Source organism: Dromiciops gliroides, chromosome 5 (genome assembly GCF_019393635.1).
Source record: "Dromiciops gliroides isolate mDroGli1 chromosome 5, mDroGli1.pri, whole genome shotgun sequence".
Classification (NCBI taxonomy): domain Eukaryota; kingdom Metazoa; phylum Chordata; class Mammalia; order Microbiotheria; family Microbiotheriidae; genus Dromiciops; species Dromiciops gliroides.
In genome coordinates, this window is record NC_057865.1 from 126937539 (window position 1) to 126963636 (window position 26098).

The 26098-nt window shown below is 36.6% G+C and overlaps 1 protein-coding gene across 1 annotated transcript in view; it reads right to left on the bottom strand.

Annotated features, from left to right (window-relative positions):
* Positions 1 to 26098, bottom strand: part of CPED1 (cadherin like and PC-esterase domain containing 1) — a 442403-nt gene that overhangs the window by 226778 nt on the left and 189527 nt on the right. The window contains exons 10-12 of the mRNA XM_043967578.1: positions 12895 to 13037; positions 9230 to 9302; positions 7130 to 7297 (exon numbers count right to left, since the gene is read on the bottom strand). Of these exons, the coding sequence (XP_043823513.1) occupies positions 7130 to 7297; positions 9230 to 9302; positions 12895 to 13037 (384 nt within the window). The remainder of the gene's footprint in view (positions 1 to 7129; positions 7298 to 9229; positions 9303 to 12894; positions 13038 to 26098) is intronic.

Here is a 26098-nt window from a genome sequence, read left to right on the forward strand (position 1 = left end):
GAGTCATTTTACTGTACTGGGCTTTTCTTTCCTTATCTATAAAATGAAGAGATTAGACTACATGACCTCTAAAGTGTTTGTTGTTGTCATTCAGTTGTATTCCATGCTTCCTGACCCTGTTGGGGTTTTCTTGGCAAAGATACTGGAGAGGTTTGCCATTTCCTTCTCCAGCTCATTTTACAGATGAGAAAATTGAGACAAACAGGGTTAAGTGACTTGCCCAGGGTCACACAACTAGTAAGTGTCTGAAGTAGGATTTGAACTCAGGAAGATGAGTTTTTTCTTACTCCAGACCACATACTCTATCCTGTATACCACCAAGTTGCCACAATTCTAGATTCTATGATTTATCAAATTCACAGCACTTAAGAGACTCCCTTTGGAGATTCTTTTGAACTAAATTAGGAAATAGATGAGATGCTCAAGGCTTAGTAAATTATGTAAGTAGCAAGAGCCACAATGGAAACACTTTTAAGTTTGAATACCCTCTAACAAGGTGAACCCAGATAAAACATCTCAATTTTTTTTGTGGCCAAGGAGATTTTAAAGAGTAGATTTGGGATACAAGGAGATCTCTCTCTCTCACACACACACACACACACACACACACACACACACATTATAGTATGTTATTTGCCTAAGACAAAGGCAGAATTTGGAAGTGAGGGTTACATGTAACACTCCATAAGTGGGGGATGACATTACCAATTTGAGGTCCAAAATAAGTAGACACTCTATCAACAAACATTTTTTTTTCCTCACTCATTGTTTTGATACTTTCTTGAGAACAGAAAGTACCAAGATAACCACTACTTTGGGATTTTGTGGTTCCAGGCTTTAATGACTGCAGGTTTGGTAAAATAAAAAAAGAAATGGCACCAAGTCAAAAAAGACTACATGAAACTGACAATCTGGGGCCTTAGCCCGTCTATCATGAACAAATCAGTTCCATTTTAAACCTTCAATATTTGGTCATTATCTTTTTCATATTCATTTTATTATATTATATTCCTTCTAACAGCTTTTCTATTGTGGGATTTAGAAAGAAAAACTTCTCAGTGGAACCAATGTTAAGTTTATTAACTTAATTAGCACCCTAGTAGGTAGCACTGTGGATGACAACATTTAAACTTTTACCCTGTTCCAATATGAGTAACGCTCTAAGAAAATGTGGATGAAAACTTTAAAAAATAGATTTAAATCTCTTAATTTAGCCTCTATTCTTAATTTGTAATAAATAATATTGGGTGAAATTTGTCTTTTCATGGTTTTATGATGACAAAAACAAGAAGGTTGGCTAAGCAAATTGAATAATATAAATGGGAGGGGGGATTTGGAAAAAAACGTTCAGAATCATTTTCACACATTTCCTAAGAAACCCCTGTTTATCACAAAGAATTCATGATAATTATTGACATTTATATGTTACTTTAAAGTTTACAAATCACTTCCCTCACAATAATCCTGTGAAGTAGATAGTATAATTAATATTATGCCCATTTTACAGATGAGAAATTGAGGGACTCAGAGGAGACATGTCATTTGTCCATCATCACATAGCTAGTAAAAGTCAGTCAGAGGCAAGATTTAAACCAAGGTTTCTCCTGATTCTAGGGTTAATGCTTCCCCTCTCCCATTAGAATATCTATTTGAATTATAGCATTAAAAGAATTATTTTGATACTAATATTTTTATATCAACTAATAATATTTATCACAAGTTCTTGCTAAGACTTTGGAAATCTCCATCTGTAAATAGAATAATGGAATATGAATGCTGAAAGGAACCTTAAGACCATCTAGTACAATTCTTTGTTACTTCCTACCTATGTGATCTTAAGTCACTAGCCTTTCTGGCCTTAGTTTCCTCATCTGTAAAATGAGGGAGTGGAATTGGATGGTGTCTGCTCAAAGGTCCCTTTCAGCCTTCATGTTGTGATGGTATGAGTCTTTGATCTGGAAATAAAAACAAGAAGAGATAGAAATAGGGAATGTTTGGATGAGGAGAACATTTTGGGGATAAGATAATGAGTTGAGTTTTGTACATATTGAATTTGAAATGTGATACTATAGTGAACTTTAGAGGGGAGATTAGGTCTGGAAATTATCTCTCTTTATCTATCTACACACCTCTGTATATGAGTGTATATAGCTATTTATATATATATATATGTATGTATATAGACATAGATCTATACACACATGCATATATGTGTGTGCATCATTTTCATAGAGAGGGTCGTTAAACCATGGGAGCTGATCATGTTGTCAATAGAGTATAGAGGGAGAAGAAAAATGGATAGAATCTTGGGTGACTTCCACAGTGAGGTGCATGATATAGCTGTTGAGAAAGAAAGCAAAGGAGAGTGAGGAGCTACCAGACAGGTAAGAGGAGAACCAGGAGAGAGTAATGAAATCCCAGAGAGGAGACATTAGCTAGGAGGAAAAGATAACCAGCAGCATCAACTATGTCATATAGTTCTAGAAGGATGGAGACTTAGAAAAGACCGTCAGATTTGACAATTTAAAAATCTATTGGTAACTTTGGAGAGAGTATTTTAGTTCAGTTACAAAGTTGGAATCCAGATTGGAAAGAGTTAAGGAGTGAATGAGTAGAGGTGGTAAGTATAGACACCTTTTCAAGGAGTTTGGCTGAGAAAAGGAAAAGAGAATGATAGATTGACGGGGATAGTACGATCTCTAGTGAAGGGTTTTTGTTTTGAAATTATATTTTCTTTACAATCAGCAAAAAACCTTTTCACCCTCCCTCTCCACTCCCCCCTTGAGAACTAAAGAAAATCAAACCCTGTTATAAATATGTATAGTTAATCAAAACACATTGGTCAGATAGATACATATATTTGTCTTAATCTGTAGTTTAATGTTTTCACTTTATCAGGGGATAGGTAATATGTTTCATCATTAGTGCTCTGGAATTGTGTCATTACGCTAATGAGTTCCTAATTTCTTTCAAAAGTTGTTGTTGTTGTTACCATATTGCTGTCATTGTATAAATTCTTCTCCTAATTCTGTTTCCTTCATCAGCGCAATATCATATGAGTCTTCCTAGACTTTTCTGAAACCATCCCCTTCATCATTTCTTATAGTATTCCATCAATTTATATATCATAACTTCTATTCCCCAATTTATGGCCACTGATTCAGATTTCCATTCTTTGACCTCAACAGAACTATAAATATCTTTGTGCATTCTTAGAGTTCATTTTGTTTAAGACTAAACTCTCTCTTAATCTACCATTCTTCTAATTTCCCTCCTCCCTTCTCCCCTTTCCCTCCTATTTTCTTGTTGATTGAAATGGATTTCTGTAACCAACTTTGTGTGTGGGTATGGGTGTGTTTTCTCTTTCTCTTTAATCAGGTCAGATGAGGTGAGGCTGAAGTGTCAGCTGTTCCCTCTACCCTCTCCTCCTTTGTATGGATAACTACTTGTGTATCCTGAATATGTGAGATAATTTCCCCATACTTTTCTTCCTCCCCCTCCCATGTATTCCTTTCCCCCTCTCTATTCTTCTATTAAGTTTATTAAGACAAAACAAAACTACTCCCAGACCTCATCTAATTAGATTACATCTATAACCTCAGATGATGGTGGACTCAGAGGGGACACACGTATCATTATCATATGTTATCATATAATCAGCTTATCTTTTTTAGTCAATTATCAATGTTCATTCCTGTTTACTTTTTTATGTTACTTTTAACTCCTGTGTTTGAACTGAAGTTTCTACACAGCTCAGGTTTGTTGTAGTTGTTTTTTAAATCAGAAATGCTTAAAAGTCTTCTATTCTATTAAAGATTCATTTCCCCCTCTTCAGCATTATATTCAGTTTTGCTGGGGGAGGTATTCTTGGCCATAAGCCTATATTGCTTTCTGACATATCCTATTGCAAGTTTTCCGTTCCTTTATAGTGCTGGCTTCTAAATCATGGGTGATTTTAACTATGGCTCCTCATTATTTGAATTCTTTCTTTCTGGCTACTTTCTTTCTTTGACCTGGAAGTTCTGGATTTTGGCTACAATGTTTCTGTGATTTTTCATTTTGAGGTCTTTTTCAGGAAGTAGCCAATGGGTTCTTTCTATTGCCCCTTGTCCTTTAATTCTGAAATCTGGACAATTTTCTTTTAAGATTTCTTGAAGCAGTTACAATTTTTATTGGTCATGGCATTCAGACAGTCCAGTGATTCTTTTTTTTTTTTTTTTTGCAGGGCAATGGGGCTTAAGTGACTTGCCCAGGGCCACACAGCTAGTGAGTGTCAAGTGTCTGAGGTCGGATTTGAACTCAGGTCCTCCTGAAACCAGGGCCGGTGCTTTATCCACTGCGCCACCTAGCTGCCCCAGTCCAGTGATTCTTAAAATATTCTTCTCTATATTTTGCCCAGTTCAGTTGTTCTTGCTATGAAATACCTTATATTTTCTTCTTTTTTTCAGTCTTTTGATTTTGTTTTAAATGTGGTCCATTCTATTTCTCAGGTAGTTTGTTGCTTAGACAGGGCTTTATATTTCTTGTGCCAAGGTTTTAATTCCCTTTCTAATTCTTTCTTCCATATCTCTCATCCCCCCCCCCGGTCATTTTTCCCCCTCAAGTATTCTCATTTCATTTGCAAAAACATTTTCTAACTCTTTTTAAAACTCTTGCCTCATATATTCTAGGTATTTGTTGAGTTTGTGGCAAGCTGTGTTTTTCTCTGAAGCATTACTTATCACTGTCTTGGAGTCATTATCTTTTTCTACATTTGTGTTATGAGTGTCCTTACCAACATAAATAGCTCAATATTGCAGGGTTCTTTTTCTGTTTGTCCATTCTTCCAGCTTACTTGACCATGAACTTGATGTTTAAGCTGGGATCTGCCATACTTCTGAGGGAAAATCTGAACTGGTCCTGTTGATTTCTTGGGGGTATTGAATGTTGTACTATTCCAGGATTTCAGGGACAGTCTGGGGACCTGCAAGCTTTCAGTGCTTCCAAAGGCATCTGTCTGATCCAAGGCAAAGCTTGATTTCTGCCCCTCCCTCCCCCCTACACCCCTGGACTGTGCTCTGCAAGTTTCTGACCTGGGTTTTAAATTTTTATTATTTATTTATTATTAACATTCTTTTCTTTTTACATTCTGTGTTCCAAATTCTCTCCCTCCCTCCCACTCATGAGCAATATATCACTTATACATGTGAAATCATGCTAAACATATTTACATATTAGCCATATTTTTTTTAAAAGCAATAAAATGAGAAAATTATATTTCAATTTGCTCTCAGAGTTCATCAGTTCTCTCTTTGGAGATGGATAGCATTTTTTCACTGAGTACTTTGGAGTTGTTTTAGATCATTGTATTGATCAGAGTAGCCAAATCTTTCACAATTAATTCATTACAACATTGCTGTTACTATGCAAAATGATCTCCTAGTTCTGCTCACTTTATTTTGCATCAGTTCATATAGGTTTTATTGTTTTTTTCTGAAACCACCCCTTCATCATTGCTTATAGCACAATAGTATTCCATCACAATCATATTCCACAACTTGTTCAGCCATTCCCCAAATGATAGGTATCCTCTTGATTTCCAGTTCTTTACTACCACAAAAAGAACTACTATAAATATTTTTGTACATGTAGGTCCTTTTCCTTTTTCTTTGATCTTTCTAGGATACAGACCTAGTAGTAGTATTGACTGGTCAAAGACTATACCCAGCTTTATAGCCATAGTTCCAAACTGTCCTCCAGAATGGTTGGACTAGTTTATTAGTCAACAAACAATTCATCAATGTACCTATTTTTTTCCTCATCCAAGTTGTTTTAATGTGCATTTTTTTTGTGGTGCAATGAGGATTAAGTGACTTGCCCAGGGTCACACAGCTAGTAAGTGTCAAGTGTCTGAGGCTGGATTTGAACTCAGGTCCTCCTGAATCCAGGGCTGGTGCTTTATTCATTCTGCCACCTAGTTGCCCCCTCCTTTTTCTAATCAATAGTGATTTTGAGGATTTTTCATATGACTGTAGAAAACTTTGATTTCTTCTGCAAACTGCCTGTTCATATCTTTTGCTGATCTGGTTTTGGTCAGAATAACAAAAGAATACAGCTTTATTGGTTCATAATGACAAAATTGTAGGTTCCCCCTTGTTTAGGATTTCTGCCATGGTCATTCCTCTGTAGACTGGGCTAGATGCTGGAATTGAGATTTCCTTCTGTTCCTGGCATCTGAGCCCAAAACTTGGTGCTTGCTTCTGAACTTTGCCCCATCTTTGTACACTACCCAGGAATGCCATCCCTATGAGTAGTTCCCCTTCTCAGCCCATTCGATCTGTGAATCAGTAGTGGGCATCTAGCATTAGTTGGCATCTGTACCTGTTACAGTCTATTATGAGCTTGAGGATGTCCCACATGGGTCTAGGACCTCCTTTTGCCCTGGTACACAGCCTCTTCTTGGCCATTGAAGTGTTCTGCACCAGTGTGGTATGCACCTGGCCTGATGAAGAGTCCAGTGGCAGCAGGCCTCTCTGTTTGTCTTCCTATACCTACTTGTGTTGGACAAAGGACCCACTGTGACCTTTTCCTGAATTTCATTATCAGTATTTGGTCTGGTGTATTTTGTTGGTCTTGCCGAGCTCAGATGCATTGCTTTCTATTACTCTGCCATCTTGGCTCTGTCCTCCTCCCCCAGTGTTTAGTTTTTTGTTATTGTTGCTTGTTTTTGTTTTGGGGATGGGAGAAATGTTGACATTTTTAAGGCAGTAGGAAAGGAACTATTATATATGGAGAGGTTGAAGATGAGGGGTAAAGATGGAATGATTCAGGATACAATCTTCTGGAGAAGACCAAAGCGGGTATGATGAAATGGATGTAAAAGGCTTGACCTTGGTAAGGGGAAGGACCACCTCAGTCACAATATGGAGGGAAGGAAGAGAGAACAGGAATATCTATTGTGTATTACAGCATTGTTGTCCTCATTTTACAGATAAAATGAGGGTCTCAAAGCTAGTATTAAAGCAAGAATTGAAATAAATTATTAATGTTTTTGTTATTAATGGCTAACATTCATATTTCTTTTTAAGACTACATATGCTAAAGACTGACTACAGATGAGGAAATATTAAATACACAAATATAATCTTACCTTAATTATATCTGATCTGTAAATTCTTTGAAGTGCTTCAGAAAAAATGGAAAGTGAAGACTCATTGGCAAAGAGAAAATTGAAAGTGTCTTCTAAAAGGAATTCTTTTGTATTTTGGTCCTTCAAATCAAGATTGTTATCAACTTGAAAATCAAAATGCTCATGTACCTTTGTAAAAGAAAAAAATATATATATATATAACAAGTATGTTAATTTATCTTAGTGCAGTAGAATTATTCTTCCCAAAACACATCCTTCTCTATGACAATTAAAGCTCAGAACTGACCTCTAGTGGTCAATTTGGAGGACAGCAATCTCACACAGATTGGTACTAAGTTTTTAAAGTACACAATTCTTTCATTTGTGACAAAATTCGTGAATTCATTATAACTACATATAGGTTAACCCTCATAGTAACTCTCTTTTGTAATATGACATTTTAGTCCATCATTTATTAACTGGGACCATGTTCAATCAGCATAGTTAAGAATAGAAGAAATTACTTGTTTGTAAAATGATGGTATCAACCATACAGAGAAGTTTCTTTAGAAAACTTTAGCATTATGAGATTAACTATTTAATGCAGTTTACTCAACTAAATGTTAGTCACAAGAAATAAAAATGGTCTCATTGTATAAGAGTCTAAAGAACAATTTTGAATGTCATAAAATTGAGGGGAAAATTTAAATTTATTTTGATCACTTAAGCTGTTCAAGCTGCCAGTTTTGAATATTTGGGTCAACATGTGTTTTATTCCATCTTTTCCCTCCTCCCTTAAAAAAACATGGCTCCACTCAGACAAAGCCAATGAACTGTCCTAATTTCCTATTTCTAAAAATAATTCCTGAGAGCTGTTTTAGGATGGCATGAGAAAAGAAAAATCAACTAATTAGGTGGAAGAGAAAGAGACTATTATTAGAGTAGATAATATTGGCATAAAATTACAATTCACATGTGTTTCCTAGTAGGAAAATTAAATTTCAAAAAAACTCAGAGCTATTCAATTAAACTTTGTAGGCCAAAATTAATTAATTTAAATGTAAATAGTTACTAAATAAGCTTGGGTGTTTATGCTAATGTTCAGCGTTAATTTTTTAAACTACTTAACTCTTTAAAATATATAGGCTAAGAAAAATAAAATAAAATAAAATATATAGGCTAACTCAAGCCTAGCTTCAGTTTAAGAAGACTGAAGCAGTTATGGGTATGTTAACCCACACTCAAACAAATGGATTGGATTATCTGATATTTTTTAATAAGAATGCTACTGTTCTCCATTAATTCAGTCTACTTTACAAAAATCCATTTGTAGAAATAGGAGTTAAGGAATAGTTAAAACCCAAAGTCATTTCTCTAGGTTTACTGAAATTGATCTTAGAGAACATTTTCTGAGCAGAAACTGTTATCTAAAAGGTCACCAAAGTCTTAATTGCTAAAACCAAAAGCTTTTTCTTAGTTGTAATCTTTCCTGACTTTTCTTCTTTCTGAATATACTACTGTCCAGTGGATTCTTTGGCACAGGTCTCTTCTGGTTCCCCTCCTACCAGTCAGAGTTTTCCTTCTTGGTATTTAATTATTCATTATCAGCTTTCTTTAGCGGTTTCATGAAACTGTTGATAGATTTCTCTATTTGGAGTCAGGGAGATCTTGGTTTAAACCCTCTCTCCAATATTTAATAGCTACATCATCTTGTGCAAGTTACTTCACATTTTGGGGCCTCAGTTTCCTCATCTGTAAAATTAGGGAGTTGGACATGCTGAACTCTAAGATCAACTTCCATCTCTGAATTCATCACTGTAAGTATTATAATTCTCTGTGTATATACCATCCCCACTGCACTAGAATTTAGGTTTTCTGCATACAAGTAAGAGTATCTCAGTGCCTTGTATACAGTAGTCACTTAATCAGTGTTCATTGAAAACAATGAATATATGAATCTAGCCTCTCTATACCTGTGCTACAAAAGAACTAAATCATTAAAGACCTTGATGCTAGGTACTACACATTTGCTATAAATTCAAACTAAACATACATACAAAATCTTAGAGAAGACCAAATCATTAGTCTTGAAATAAAATATTTTGCTTTTAACATACTTACCTGAATAATCAATGGGTTTGAAGAGCTGCTATAATCAATATCAAATGTTAAAAGTTGAAAACATAATCTGCACCTGAAATAAAAATATAGAATGACATGAAAAACCTTCTTTGTTCACCATATTTATTCTATTTGCCATCATCTTATTAATGTAATTATAACCAAGTATATTATTTTAAATAAATTAATAAAGTAAAAAGGGGGAAATAATGGATTCAATAATATACAATGGTAAAATTTAATTTAGATTTTGTAATGATTAAAAATTTGAGAGATATAGTACCTGGGTAATTTAATCATTTTATTAATAAGGCCAGCAGGTTATTAATAAAAGCATGGTCATTGGACATCTCTCTCAGACCAAGGACAATCATGGCGGTGGGGCACAGAGCTTATATACCTTTGAAACCATAGGTGGTCAATGGGACCAAGAATTGACCTGTGCACTGTGGAAATGTATTTTGATTTGGGGACCCTACCTTTAGGCTGAGATTAGAAAGCCTTAGGCCCTCAGGGTCTCTTCTGTGTGGGAGGTGCTAGTGCCCCTTCCCCTCGCTTCAGCTGAGCCAAAAAGCCCCGTGGGCTGTACAAGACGCCAGGTCAGACAGCTCTGGGGAGGGAGCACTAGCTCCCTCCACCCTGAGCGGAGCTATCCAAGAGATCCTGGGCTTGTCCAGGCTGGGCTCTGGCGTAGCCTGTGCTGAGGCATGTGATGCTCGAGCATCGCCCCCAGCCCCAGCTGCAGCCCTGACTGGCAGATTAGCTTGGTCGGTAGGGGTGCAAAAAGCCCCAAGATTTGAGTGGAGAAAAGAAAGATATATATAGACCTGGGGGTTAGACTCAAGGGGGGCTACAAGGAGGAAGCACTGGAACAGAGAAAAGGAAGGCAGCAGAGGAGAGATGGAGGGTGGACAGGAGGACTGGAGGCCTTCGAAGGACAAGATAGAGAGACTGGGCGGACAAGATTAGAAGTTCCAGGTGCAGCAGGTGAGAAAGAGACACAGTGGAAAGAGAAGCACTGCAATGCAGTCAGGTTGTACATTTTATTTCCCTGTATTCATAATTTTAAATTGTATCTCATAAATAAACTCTGCTTTGATTGTTTAGTTAAGAGGCTTCTTAATATTTTGTTTATCAATTTGGGAGTGGAGCAGTGTGGTGGAACTTTATAAACTGCCCATGTTAAATTAATAGCAGTCAGATAGCCAAATAGTCAAAAGTCCCCAGATTAGTCCTCCATAGATCAGTCCCCCCGAATTAGGCCCAGTCATTCAAAATATTCTTACATTTGAATGGTGACTGCAGCAGGACTTACAGCCCAATTATAATTTTTCTGAACCTATAATTTTTCATAAGTCCAATTATATAATTTTTAGATTAGATTAGCTAATAATTAATTTTTTTACAGCACAGAGAAATTATCTCCAGTCTTGGGCTACCAATTCAAAGAAGGTCCTTTCCCTCCTCTTCAATTGGGGAGGGGGGAGGAGGGAGAAGGTGAGTTGTTGTTGTTGTTGTTGTTGTTATTATTACTTGTCCTTCATTCTAAAAGGGGACCATGACATTGGGAGGTGATATCATGACTTACAGTGAATTAGATTTTAGTGAGGCAGGGCCGCACAGGGTCACCAGCTTTACTCTCTCCTCCAGCATCTGGGTCCAGTGGGAAAATATATATCAGGGCAATTGGAGATGGCCCCAAATGTTTGAGGCAACTGAGTTAAGTGACTTGCCCAGAGTCACACATCTAGTAGTGTCAAGAGTCTGAAGCCAGATTTGAACTTGGGTCCTCCTGACTCCAGGGACAGTGCTCTATCTAGCTGCCCTGGGAGGTGGGGGTAGAGGAAGGGCAAGAGACCCCTCCATTGAAGGAGAGACCTTCCTATCTAGACAAATAGATCTTTCTGCACCCAAGCTTGAGTAGAATACAATGAGCTTGGCCACCCTAGATTCCTTGCAAGCTTGGGATGAATCTGACCAAAATAAAGAGATTCGCTGCAGTCTCAAGGAGAAACTGGACCTCTAGCGGGGAAGCTCTGAATCTCCCTAATATATCAGTTAATAATAATCATTTCTCACAACTTGAAAACTGTTTTGACCATCACATTGAATTGATCTGAAAATTCATAGCATTCCACAGATCCAATATTAGAAACTGTATCGTAAAATTGACTGAAGAGAATCTAGAAATGGGAAATAGCATACTTTCACTATACCATTTCCTAAAGAGTAAATAGAGTCCTCTAATAACGACATAAAATATTGACCTAAACTGAATGTTCCTTTTATTATTTTTCATTTCAATTTTTCTCTACATATATTCCTAATTGCATAAAGCATTGCAATATAGTTATTGAGAATTACAAATATTATTTTATCATACAAAACTAGAAATAGGGTAACCTTATTAAATTTCTTACAGTTTTTCTTTTTTGTTTCTTTTTTACTTTTCTCAAGAAAGGCAGAGGCCATTTTGGTTGAAATTTAAAATCTATTGCACTTGTCTACAAAGGAATAAAAATGCTGGATTTTGTTAATACAGGTTATTAATGAACTATTTTGATTAGATACATCCAAATTGAAAAGATTTTCTTTATAAAAACCAAAGTTTAATATACATGCAAATTATGTTTTTTTTAGCTTTAATAGGGCAATATTGAAGCAAAAATCCTATCACTTTACTTATTCAATTTATTTTCATCATTGTTGAATATATACCAGGGTATTTGATGAAATATACTACGACAAATGTAAATATACTATGCAAGTATAGTTAGAATAGGCTGTTGCAGCATCATGGCATTTCAGAGTTGAAAAGAACCTGAGTGGATATCTAGTCAGACTCATACCCCTGAAGTATCTTCACTACAACATACTCTTTTAGAGAGCAAAATATTTCCTGGAACAGTCTGTTTCACTTTGGGGTTGTTAGGAAGTTTTTTTTCTTAAATGAAATCTAAATTTGCCATTCTGAAACTTCCACCTATTGTTCCTTGTCCTACCATAAATATCTTTCAAAGAAACATAGACTTTTTAATGTTGGAAAGAAACAAGTATTTATTAAGTATTAAATATGTGCCAGGCACGGTACTAAGTACTTTACAAATATTATCTTATTTGATCCCCACAGCAACCAGGGGAGGTAGGTGTTATTATTCTTCTCATTTTTGAGATGAGGCAACTGAGGCAGGTAGTAGTTAAGTGACTTACCCCAGGATCATACAGCTAGTAGGTGTCCAAGAATGAATTTGAACTTAGATCTTCCTGACACCAGGTCCAGCATTCTATCCACTGTGCTACCTAGCTGTGTGATTATGCTGTATAATTCTTCTCATGCATTTTCTATAAAAGTCAATTTTGGGGTAATTTTTTTGTTTTGTTCAGAGCTATAACTAGCAATTTCTTCACCTGTGTCAATGAATGGGGTGGAGTAAGGGGAAGGTAAAATTCACCTGGTGTGTTAATGAGGGAAAGAAGATGTTTTGAGATGAGATTGCTGCCATGAGAATCACTGTGAGGTTAGAGTGGACAAGGCAGGAAACATCTCCAGGAAGAGAGAACCAAGTATCCAGGGAAGCAGAGATCCCAGGTCTGCCCCTCTAAATAGCCCACCCTGATGCAGAAGCTCATCCTGATGAAGGCCCTGGTTTTGTTCTATTATTTACCTTTTGATGGTCTTTGGTCCCAGAGTAGATGTTTCGCTGAATGCTTCCGCTGCCAGCAGAAGTTTACTTATAGCTTCTTTCATATTATCAAAGGCCTGAAGAGGAGAACTGACTCGGAGGAATGTCTCAAAAAACGTTTGCAGCTGTGAACAAAGGAAAAGATTAATTTGTTGAATCCGAGTATCTCCAATATACTTGTGCATCACTTTAAAGGTGACCATTGGTGGGGCAGCTAGGTGGTACAGTGGATAAAGCACTGGCCCTGGATACAGGAGGACCTGAATTCAAATCCAGCTTCAGAAACTTGACATGTACTAGCTGTGTGACCCTGGGCAAGTCACTTAACCCCCATTGCCCCGCAAAAAAAAAAAATGACCATTGAAGGTATTTCTCTAGAAATTAAAATTTCTTGTGCCCCAAACATATAAAAATTTGTAAAAATAAGGGAAATCAGCCATCTCATTTGTCTTTCTAATACATGTTTTGATTTATAATGCATTAAGTTGGTATATTGCCTGTGATTACTTCTCAGAAAGTCCCAAGAACATGCCAAAAATGCCAAGCTGTTTAAATTTCTCTTAATTTCATACCATGATTATAGTCTCATTTTACTACATCTAATCACATAAACATCATAACTAAATATCTCAAGATAAAAGTAATTTGAGAATGGGATAATGTAAAAAAAATTCAACACCATCCTCCACTCAATTTTCTATTAAGCCTAACCACTTGAATTCAGATCTCTTGCCTTTTTTTTACAACTATGTTTAGCCAACAAGAAGACAGAAAAAATTGGATAAAATTCCAATTTATTTTCTACAAAAGTAGAAAAGTTCAAATTTGTGTCTTTTATTTTACTGTAACAGACATAGAAGTCTCTATACCTATGATCACAGACTACTATTTTCACTCACTGAAGCCTTTAAAAATTAAATATATATATATACATATATATATATAAATTTATTCATAATATGCAACCTTAAGTCTCAAATCAACATGTCTGAAAAATAAAAATGCAAAAATCATGTCTTACTTTCTCTGGTTAAACACAATATAACAAAGGTAAGTAAGAAAAATCTTTCCTAGAAACAGGTGGTAAGGAACCTACTAACCTTTTTAGAAGAACAAACTAAATCCCTCTTGCCTGCATAATACTGCATGTTTCCTTCCTTTGATAACAACAGACAAAGGCTAACATAGGTTGCCAGAGGGAAATAGTAAATGTGAAATGTATCTTTAACACACAAAATAAAATTTGCCCCAAGACAAACAGGCACTAGATTCATAAGCTATCAGCAGCTGAAAAATAGAAACCTAATGAGATGTGAACTTTATTAGCAGATGGCAACCAGAATTCCTTCCCTTCTCCCTTTCAACCTCCAATTTCACTAAAGAAAAATAATGTACTAATTAAGTGGCCAAATGAAAAAAAAAATAACTAAATACCAACTTTAGAAATGTCAACATTTGTATTTGAAGTAAAAGTAGAGTTATGTTTTTCAAGGTAATAGTTACATACTCCATTTCACTTTGGTATTTAAAAATCATTATTACAACAATTTAATATTGTCAATGTGTAACATTATTTAACAATTTAATGTTGTTAATGTGTTATAACATATAGTCATTTAGAACTTTCATAATATTTATATGAGAAAAGTTTAATAGTCTAAGGGTAGCAATAAGGACTTGTAGATAGCATATGACAGTGTGACTATATAGTTTATCTTCAGTTAAGTGCCAAAAATGTGTAGGCCTAATATGTGTAAGGCCCTGTGTTAAGCACTATGGATAGATAAATGAAAAGTAATGTAGTCTCTACATTTAAGGAATTTAAAACCTATATATGACATAAACAAATGAGTTTCATGAAAAGTAGAATGTGATAAGAGCAAAGAAAGGGACTATACAAGAGACTATAGGGCATTTAAAGAGGAAGAGATCACTTTCATTTAGTGAGATGAGCCTTAGCATTATGAAGGCCATGGTTGGAGAGGTTGGGGTCCCTCAAACTGGGCCTCGAAGGAAAAGAAGTACTTTAGTAGGGAAAAATATGGAAGGAGAGTATTCCAGTCAAGAAGAACCCAATGAATTAGTCAAGAACTTATTAAGCAGAGGGCGGAGCCAAGATGGTGGAAGAAAGCCTTTGACTCCCCCAAGCTCCCAATGAACCTGTCCAAACACTTTAAAATAATGCGATAAAATTACTCCCGGAACAGCCTAATCTACATAAGAACAGAGTGAGACTATTTTCCAGCCAAAGACAGCAACTGGAATCACCTGCTGTTCAGTCTGAGAGAGGATCACGGTGAGTGGTGTGGACCCAACTGGGAAGAGACCTCACCTCCAGCACCCCGGAGTCTTTGGCTCCAATGACTTCTTCTGAGGCTCAGCTCACGGACTGGTGCAGGGGTTTGGCAGTTGGCCAGGGTGAAGTGGCTGCAGTCTCTGCTGCAGTTGGGGCAAAGTGCCCAGGTTCTGATCCAGTGGGCTAAATTGAGTGGTAGCAACCCAGTGAGGGAGGAGCACAGGCACAACAAGTTTCTGACCATAGAGAATCAGATTTCATTCAGACATCTGCTTCTGGTCGAGATAAGTAGGCAAAGAAAACAGCAGACTATAGAAAGCTTTTCTGGGGGGAAAGTAGACCGGAATACATCCTCAGAAGAAGATAATAACAAAGTCAAAATTCCAACATCCAAAGCTTCCAAGAAAAATATGAATTGGTCTCATCCATGGAAGTGTTCAAAAGGGACTTTGAAGACAAAGTAGGAGAGATAGAAGGAAGATTTAGAGAGGTGGAAGAAAGAATGGAAAGAGAAATGAGAGCGATGCAGGAGAGTCATGAGAAAAAAAGTCAACAGCTTGAAAAGCCAAATGTAAAAGGAGATACAAAAGCTCTCTGAAGAAAATAATTGCCTAAGAATTAGGATTGAACAAATAGAAGCTAGTGACCTTATGAGAAGCCAAGACAAAGTAAAGCAAATCCAATTGAATAAAAAAATAGAGGGCGATATGAAATATCTCCTTTGAAAACAGCTCACATGGAAAATAGATTGAGAGAGAATTTGAAAAATAATTGGTCTACCTGAAAAGCATGATCAAAATAAGAGTTAAGATATCATCTTCCAATAAATTGTCAGGGAAATTGTCCTGATATTCTAGAAGCAGAAGGCAAAATAGAAATTGAAATAATCCACTGATCACCTCCTGAAAGAGATCCCAAAAGGAAAACTTCCAGGAATATTACAGCCAAATTCCAGAGATACTATGTCAAGGAGAAAATATTGCAAGCAGCTAGAAAAAAGGAACTCAAATACTGTGGAGTTACAGTAAGGATAACACAAGATCTAGCAGCATTTACATTAAAGCACCAGAGGGCATGGAATTTGATATTCCAGAGGGCAAAGGAACTGGGACTACAGCCAAAAATTACTTACCCAGCAAAACTGTGTATAATCTTTCATGGGAAAAATCAGACTTCAGTGAAAAGGAGGACTTTCAGGCATTTGTGATGAAAAGACCTGAACTTAATAGAAAAATTTGACTTTCAAATACAAGACCCTAGAGAAGCATAAAAAAGGTAAACAGGAAAAAGAAATCATGAGGAATATTAAAAGATTAAACTGTTTACATTCCTACATGGGAAGATAATACTTCTAACTAATAAGAACTTTCTCAGTATTAGGGCAGCTGAAAGTAATATACTTAGAGGGCACAGGTATGAACTGAATATGAAAGGATAATATCTGTAAAGCATTTAGTTTTTGTCTATCCTTGTTTTTTGTGGGGCAGGCAGGGTGTGGTGGTTTATGTCTGGGGCTGGATTTGGTCTCGAGCCCTTTTGGGCCCAGGGCTGGTGCTTTGTTCACAATATCACCTAGCTGACCCATGATGACATTTTAAAAATAAAGTTAAGGGAAGGGGTAGTTAGGTGGTGCAGTGGATAAAGCACCGGCCCTGGATTCAGGAGGACCCGAGTTCAAATCCGGCCTCAGACACTTGACACTTACTAGCTGTGTGACCCTCAGCAAGTCACTTAACTCTCATTGCCCTGCCCCGCCCTAATAAAGTTAAGGGATAAGAGAAATGCACTGGAAGAAAGGGAAAGGGAGAGGTGGATTGGGGAAAAGTAGCTCACATAAAAGAAGCAAGAAAAAGCTTATGGAGTAGAGGGGAAGATGGGAAAGGAGTGGGGGAGTGAGTGAACCTTACTCATCAGAACTGGCTCAAAGAGGGAATAACATACACACTCAAGTGGGTATAGTAATGTGTTTTGACCTGAGGGAAAGTGGGAGGGGAAGGAGATAAGGGGGGAGGGAGAGGCCAAGGAAGGAGGGGCAGATTGGGGTAGGGGGTAGTAAAAAGCAAAACACTTTCAAGGAGGGATAGGATGAAGGAAGATAGAAAATAGAGTAAATATCAAGGTAAGGGAATAAGATGGAGGGTAATATAGTTAGCAATAGTAATTGTGAAAGAAATGAAGAGCAGGATGATATCAGAAGGACATATGAAAAATTCAAACCAGCAAAAGAGAAAGAACTCATGGTATTTGAATATAGATTGAAGTATAATTTATGTTAGCTCTTCTTTCTAAAGCTATTTTGTCTATTTTCTTTCACAACCTGACTAATGTGAAGATGTTTTGCATAACTGCACATGTATGACATGTTGAATTGCTTGATTTAATAGGGAGAGTTGAGGAGGGAGGGAGGAAGAAAATTTAGAAAACAAAGTTTTAAAAAATCAATGTGAAAAATTGCTTTTTTTACATGTAACTTGGGGGAAATTCTAAATAAAATGAAAATAATATGAAGGATTGGACTAGGCAATGGACCAAAAAGTATTGATTAATGGATGGCCATTAAATGAAAGTAAAATATCTTTGTGGCATGGAGGGACACATCCTTGGTCTTATACTTGTCAATATTTAATTTATTTATTATTATTATTTTTTCTTTGTGAGGCATTTGGGGTTAAGTGACTTGCCCACGGTCACACAGCTAGTAAGTGTTAAGTGTCTGAGGTCAGATTTGAACTCAGATCTTCCTGACTCCAGGGCCACAGCTCTATCCATTGCACCACCTAGCTGCCCCTCTGTTCAATATTTTTATAATTGACTTGGCTATAGGTATAAAAGATATGTTTATCAAATTTTCAAATAATATAACACAGGGAGAGATACTTAAACACATTGGATTACAGTCAGGTTTCAAGGCCTCAGAGTCAGGATCCAAAGAAGATGATAAATTAGAGTATTGGATTGAATCTATTCAAATTAAATTGAATAGTTTGTGTCAAGTCATAGAATCACTGATTCTCCAAGTCAGAGGGAGCACCAATGCCATCTGGTCCAACCTATTTCTGAACAATTATTAGATACCAGACAAGCTGTCATCTAGCCTTCATTTAAAGACTTTTACTGAGGGTAAGCATTACTTTCAAGGTAGCCCATTCTGCTCTGGGATAAGAATTATTGGGAAGCTTTATATCAAGTCTAATTCTGCCTCTTATAACTTCCACCTATCCTTCTAGTTCCTCCATCCGGATCCAAGTAGAACAAATTTCATCTCTCTTCCATAGGATAGTCTTTAAAGAAAGGAAGATAGCTGTCCCACATACACCTAAATAATTTATTCTCTAGGCTGAGTCTCCAGTTCCCTCAACTGATTCTCATATAACATGATGTCAAAACTCTTTACTATGTTGGTTGCTCTCCTTCAGATACTCTTCAGCCTATCAGTAACTTTTCTAAACTGTATTGCTTAATATTGAACATAATATTCCAAATGTGGTCTGGCCAGGGCAGAGTACAATGTGAGTATCACTTCTCTAGCCCTGAATACCATACTTCTCTTCATTGAATCTAAGACTACATTACTTTTTGTCTGCTATAGATCACATTAACTCATATTGAGTTTGCACACCAATAAAATTCCCAAATCTTTTTCAGATAAACCACTATCTAGCCACACTTCCTTTATCTTTTATTGATGAAGTTCCTTTTTTGAACACAAGTGGAGAACGTTACATGTTTCTCTATATTGTTTCATCATGTTTGATTTCACTCAATGTACTAGCCTGTCAAGATCTTTTTAGATCCTCCAATCTCTCATATGACATGTTATACATTCCTTCTAGCTCTTGCTCATTTGCACAATTGATAAGTATGGTATCTATGCTCTTTGACATAGACACTGTTAAAAATGTTAAATAGTACATAGCCATAGATCTCTGGAGCACTTCACTAGAGATTCCTTTCCCAGCTAACATTCAATCTCTTTTAGGATCAGACATTTTCCATGTTCTTAATACACCTAACTAGGTGGTCACATTGCTTATAACAGCAAATTTCTCTGATTTGCCAATATAAAAACTCTGTCAAAAAAGAAAATGAGTTTAGGCTGTAATGACCTGCTTTGGATAACGTCGTGTTGGCTCTTTTCTAGCTGTTCAGTAATTATACCTTTAATAATATATGATTGAATTCTGCTAGGAATTAAAGTCCAAACTGCTGACCTATAATTTTCAGAATTCATTCTCTTCCCTTTTTGGAAACTGGGTCAACAGTTGCCCTTCTCTAGTCCTGAAGCCCTTCCATTTGAATGATCTCTGGCTAAGAAAGCACACATATCAGGTCTTTTCAGAACCTTGGGGAATAGTTCATCTTGGTCTAGTGACTGTAACTCATTCTCCAAGATCATTCAAAGATTCTGGCTCAGAAAGCATATATTCAAGTCTCTGAGAACCCTGGAGAATAGTTCTTCTTGGTCTAGTGACTGTAACTCATTCTCCAAGATCATTCAAAGATTCAAGCTCAGAAAGCATATATTCAGGTCTCTGAGAACCCTAGAAAATAGTTCATCTTGATGTAATGACTTTAACTCATCAGGGGCAGATAGGTGCTTTTTTACTTCTATCTACTAATCTCAGTTATCATCTTCATATTATGTGTGTGTGTGTAAGATCCTTCTCTTTGCCAGAAAAAAGAAGAAAACTATACTTCCTTTAAAATCCTTCTCCTTCTCTGAGCCATATCTTTTTCCTAACCTAGTATAGATTATAATCCGCCACCCTTTTGTGCTTACTTGCCCTTTTGCTGGTGGGTTCACTTTGAACTTCAGCATGATCAGCACTATTCTTATGGGATCATGCCAAGCTTCTGTATTCATTCTCCTTTACCTAGTCTTGCTTCTATATTCTATATATGCCCCCTTAAAACTATGTTTGACCTGTATACTCACAATGATCTCTTTAATTTCCCCTTTTATTTCTCAACAGAAATGTTTCTGTCTTTTCAATTTCAGTCTTGAGACCTTCCTATCTCTTTTATAACCCTTGATTTTCTGATATATGCATATTTTCTTAATATGAAGTGATACTCTTTTATCTATCTTGTTTCTTCTGAATAGTGTGGTAGTGGATCCCCTATTATTGAGTATATTGGAGCAGAAGCCAGTGGACAACTTACCAGGGATATAATAGAAAAGATTCCTATTCACATATGAGTAGGACCAGCAGACCTATGAAGTCTCTTACAACTTAGAAATTCTGGGACTATATAGAAGTAAAAAAAAAAAAAAGCTACAATTAGGTAATAGTGGTCTGGTTTAAGTGGAATGTAGAATGTGTGAAAAAGACTGGAAAAATAACTTGGAGACAGGTTGTTGAGGACCTTAATTGCCTAGGTAAGAAGACTATTTTTATCCAGTGTGGAAGACACCAAAAGCCTTGAAATGGAAGAGTGATGTGGTGAGACCTGTGCACTATTGCTTTGACAGGTGTAGGAGGCATGGAATTGACAGCAGAGAGAATGGTAGCAGAGAGATCAGCTAGGACACTATTAGAATAGTATAAGGGAGCAGTAATGAGAGCCTAAATAGTAATGATGGCAGTGTGAGTGGAGAGGAGAGGACAGATGTAAATGAATTTGTGGAGGTGGAATTAACAGGACTTGAGAACTGATTACATGTAGCGGATAGTTTATTTCTGAGTTTTAGGGCCATATGTCTTAATTATAAATGTCAGCACAACAGAGTGTTGGCTGAGCATAGATCCTTGCTGTGAAATTAAAGATGTGGAAATTTGAAAAAAAACCATAAATTCAAGGAAATATTCACTTTTTCATGGTCCTTAGTGATTTTAATTAAGGTAGTAGATTTTGAAATGAAGACATAATTAACTTTGAAAGAAAGCAACAGGAAAAGAGGCTGAGAATGGAGGGTAAGACATGCTCTAAAGCATTTCATTCCTCGAAAACAGAAGAGAACTAGAGCTAATCAGAGAATTGGAATGCTTTTCTTCCTATCTCTACATCAATGCAAGAACTGTTGAAGGAAGGATTGGCATAGGAATCCAGGATCAGAATCAGAAACAAGAGAACAACAGTCAACAGTCGCCAATATTTAAAGTAAAGATATAAAAAGAGGAAAATTGTCCTCAAGAAGTAAAATTCAAAAAGATTCTGCTTTTCTAATTTTATATAAGATTAGCTCTTTGTTCCTTAGTTTCTATAGGATGCCTGGCACACAGTAGATGTTTAATAAGTGTTTACTGATTGATTGATTACTTGTGTCCATGGACTTTCCTAAAGGGATCAGGAAAGGCTTTCTGTAGAAGGTGGGGTTTTACCTGGGACTTGGAAGAAGCCAGAGATGCCACAAGTTAGATATAAGGAGAGAAAGCATTCTTGGAATGGGAGACAGATTGCGAAAATGCCTAGAGTCAGGGGATGGAGTGTTGTGTAAGGAATATTAGGGAGGCCAGTGTCACTGGATTGCAAATTCTGTGTGTAAGTGTAAGGTATAAGAAGCCTGGAAAGGTGGTTGGGGTGGGGAATGGAGTTAGGGAAAAATTTTGAAGGGTTTTGAAACAACAAAAAGAGGATGAAATTCATGGGAGCTGATGACATCACCAAGTGAAATAGCATAAAGGGAGAGGGCTTAGGACAGTGCCCCGTGGGACATGTTAGCAGGTGTGCCCTGAATGAAGATCCAATAAAAGAGACTGAGAAGGAGGGGTCAAATAGGTTAGAGAATAGCATTGCATTAACTTAGTTTTTGTTTTTGTTTTTTTAGTGAGGCAATTGGGGTTAAGTGACTTGCCCAGGGTCACACAGCTAGTAAGTGTTAAGTGTCTGAGGCCAGATTTGAACTCAGGTACTCCTGACTTCAGGGCCAGTGCTCTATCCACTGTGCCACCTAGCTGCCCCGCATTAACTTAGAAAAAAAAAGATAGTATCAAGAAAAAGAGAGTGAACAACAGAATCACAGACTGCAGAGAGGTCAAGCAAGATGAGGTTTAAGAAAAGGCCATTAGATTTGGCAATGAGAAGATTGCTAGTGACTTTGGAGAGAGAAGTTTAGACTGAATGCTGAGGTTAGAAGTCATATTAGAGAGAGTTAAGAAGAGAATGAGAGGAAAGGAAGGAGATGTATCTATTGCAGTTATCCTCAAGGAGTTTAGACACAAAATGGAGGAAAGGTTTGGGACAATAGGTAATAAGGATGGAAGGGTCAAGTAAGCATTTTTTGGGGGATGGCGAAGACATGGGTATGCTTCTAGGCAATAGGGGAGCCATAAGTAGACAGAAAGATTGAAGATGAGTGAAATAGTGGAGATGATAGATGAGGCAATATTTTGGAGAAGATAGGATAGAATGGGATCACTTGTGTATCTAAAGGGGTTGGTGTTAGCAAGGAGAGGGCCACTTCATGAGAAACAAGGGTGAAAGAGGAAATGGTGGTGGAAGGCATCTGGGTGATTCAAGATGAGGACAAGAGGTGAAGGAGCTCTCAGTGAAGAGCCTCAGGTTCCTTTTATGAGAGGGTGAGGAGGAAGGAGAGCCATGGAAATTTAAGGAATAATAAAAAGGTTAGAAGAGCCACTGTGAGGAGTGGGACAGTGAATTAATTAGAGAGGTGTGAAAGGATTTCCCTGAGGAAGTGAGGACCCAGTTGAGGTTATAAATTTGTAGTGTAATTTTCCTCTACCTTCATTTAGGAGCACCAGTGTAGTAGGAGTGAAGGCAGCAGATGGTGGCAGGTGACTTAAACTAGCCTGTTTGGTCTGTGTGCATGTTTAGGCAGAAATTAATGGCCTAGATTTAAAGACTCAAAGAAATGAGCATCTTTTCCCATGTTTAATAGCTGAATAACTGATTAGAGAAAAATCTCAGCTATTCAGAAGGCAATGAGCTTGGTGTTATATGGTATAATGGAAAGACAAGCCATGAGCTTCTTGAATGAGATCAGAGACTTTTTTGTTTGTTTTGGGTTTTGTTTTATTTTATTTTTGTCTTTCTTTGTATCTCCAGTGCTTGGCACAGTTTATGGCACATAGTAAGCATTTGATATATATTTGTTGAGGGCAGCTAGGTGGCACAGTGGATAAAGCCACTGCCCCTGGATTCAGGAGGAACTGAGTTCAAATCTGGCCTCAGACACTTGACACTAGTAAGCACATACAGCTAGTAAGCTGTATGACCCTGGACAAGTCACTTAACCCTCATTGCTTCCACCCCTCCCCTCCAAATAATAAAATTAAAAATTGTTGACAACTTGGGGTGGAGGAAACCTGGGTTTGAATGTTGCCTCCTCCAATGACTAGCTATGTAATTTTGGAGAAATTACTGCTTATTTCTGGTTCCCAGTTTCCTCATCTATAAATGAAGGAAAGTAGACTAAAGAATCTCTAAGGTCCCACTGGCTCTCTATGGCTATGATCCTGTGGCATTGCTTATTCTTTTTTTTTTTTTTTTGTGGGGCAATGAGGGTTAAGTGACTTGCCCAGGGTCACACAGCTAGTAAATGTCAAGTGTCTAAGGCCAGATTTAAACTCAGGTCCTCCTGAATCCAGGGCCAGTGCTTTGTCCACTGCAACACCTAGCTGCTCTGACATTGCTTATTCTATCTGTTGTATATGGTTCATTATAATTCCAAGAAAAGTTTCTTTACCTAGTATAGTTAGAGTCTAATAGGTTGGAAATGTCCTGTAAATTTCTGAAATCATGGTGTAGAACAAGGGTTCTTAAAATTTTTCCACTTGTAATCCCTTTTTGCTCAAGAAAATTTTACATGACCCTGGATATATAGGTATTTAAAATAGTTATACGAATCAAACATTTGCTGCCAATTTTTTTACAACCCCTACATTCAGTTATGTGACCCCTTATGGGGTTGTGACTCAACAGTTTCAAAAGTTTCGGCCTAGAACACCTTTCACTTAGGAATTTTCTGAATTCAAGGACAAATAATGGAAAGAAAGCTTGGTAATAACTGATTTATTACAGAGGCAGCTTAGTGTGGAATGTTTGGTATGAAATCAAAGGATTTGGGTTCAAATCCTATCTTTACTATGGTTTACTATGGTTCTACCAATGTAATTGAGGGTAAACTGGGGTGGAGGTGGGGGGGGGGAGATTCAATTTCCTTTTCTGTAAAAAATAAGGGTTTTATTGGATAACCTCTGAAGTTCCTTTTTATTTAACCCTGAAGCAATAAAGAATTTAAAAATCAATCAGTACTCCCATGTGCCCCATTCCATGACACCTATTAGGTGAATTTTTCATTTATTAATATAAAACTAGAAATTCTCAAGAAGATAGGTGCTTTAGAATCAAGGCAAAGAAAAATAAAAGCAGATCTTAAAACATTTTAATGTGACATTTTTTGCAAATTGTTTATCATCCATCTTCAATGGAAAATTGCAACACAAAGTTAGTGCAAAATGAATTCAGTGCTATCAGCCACAGAAAATGCACATGAAAGATAATGGTCATAAAATCAGAGAATCAAACTGTCAACATTTGTTTATCTCCATATATTTAGAGGAATAACCTAGTAAGAGTTGGAACTTTCACAACATCTATCTAGTTGGACAACTTGTCCTAAATATATTTTAAATTAAATATTATAATATCAATATAAATTAAAATAATATTAACATTGAATAACATTAAATTATATACATATACATATTTATATGTATTTTGGGGGGGTCCAAATCTAAACCTGTAATTTGATTAGGATAAAGTACCTCCAATGTACAAACTCCCTCCAGTAATGTAGATGGGAAACTCGTATGTAACTTGCAGTCTTCAAAAATTTTCTGGATGCACTGAGAGGTTAAGCACTTTGTTTAGGGTCACATGACCAGTATTTGTCAGAGATGAGACATCAATCCAGGACTTCTTGACTCAGAGGCTAAGCTCCCTATACACTAAGCCATACTACTTCTCACAACCCATATGTGTGTGTGTGTGTGTGTGTGTATGTATACATTTTTATAAAGAATTCATTCCAGAGGAAAAGCCAAAGAAAAGTGAGCAGAGTAAAAGAAAAATGTAAGAAACTTTTCTAAGACAGATCCAAATCAGGAAATTTTTTAAAACCTAGGGTGTCTCTTGACCTATGTATGACATTATAGTATCCTATAGAAAATGGTCCAAACTGTTATTGTGGAACAATGTAATTTTCTTTCTTATAACAATGTGTTTGTCTATTTCTTTCAATTTTAAAAAAGATGTCAGATAAAAGGATTTCTAGTGACTTGGAATACACTTGGAAAAGGGCATAGTTACTGACACTGGTTTTTGAAAAGGGGTATTTTAATTTAATAGAAAACATTGAACAACTAAAGGCATAATGAGAAAATTCAGAAAAAAGGAAATAATTTTTATCAAAGAAACCTTTTCAAATCAAGTTTCTGACTTGAAGTGCAACTGTAGCAAAAGACTACTGATAGACCTTCACCATTCTGAATTATGTGTAAAGTTGAATGGAATGGAAGCTTACCAAAGTCCACTAAAATTTGTTTAGATTTCACTCTGCAAGAGATAAAATTTTTATCTATAGAGAATAAATAATAATATTGACACTGGAAATGAGTTTGCAAAGGCTTTCACAGGCATGTTCAATCCAGCAACCATATTCCCATGAGTTAACTAGTTTTCACTTGACTGAAGGCTCAAAAATGATGGTTACAGTACAATCATTCATAAAATGATTTTTCAGAATCAGATATGACTTAACCACCTAGAAAACTTTATAACACTGGGAATATCAAAATGTTTCCTTATTACCATAGTTGGTGTTTTATTGCTTAGTAACTTCTTAAATTAGATTCAGTGACCAGGCTGTCTCCTGCACCTACTTGGAACAGCTTCATCCCCAAAGATGAGGGATGAGGGGGAGATGAT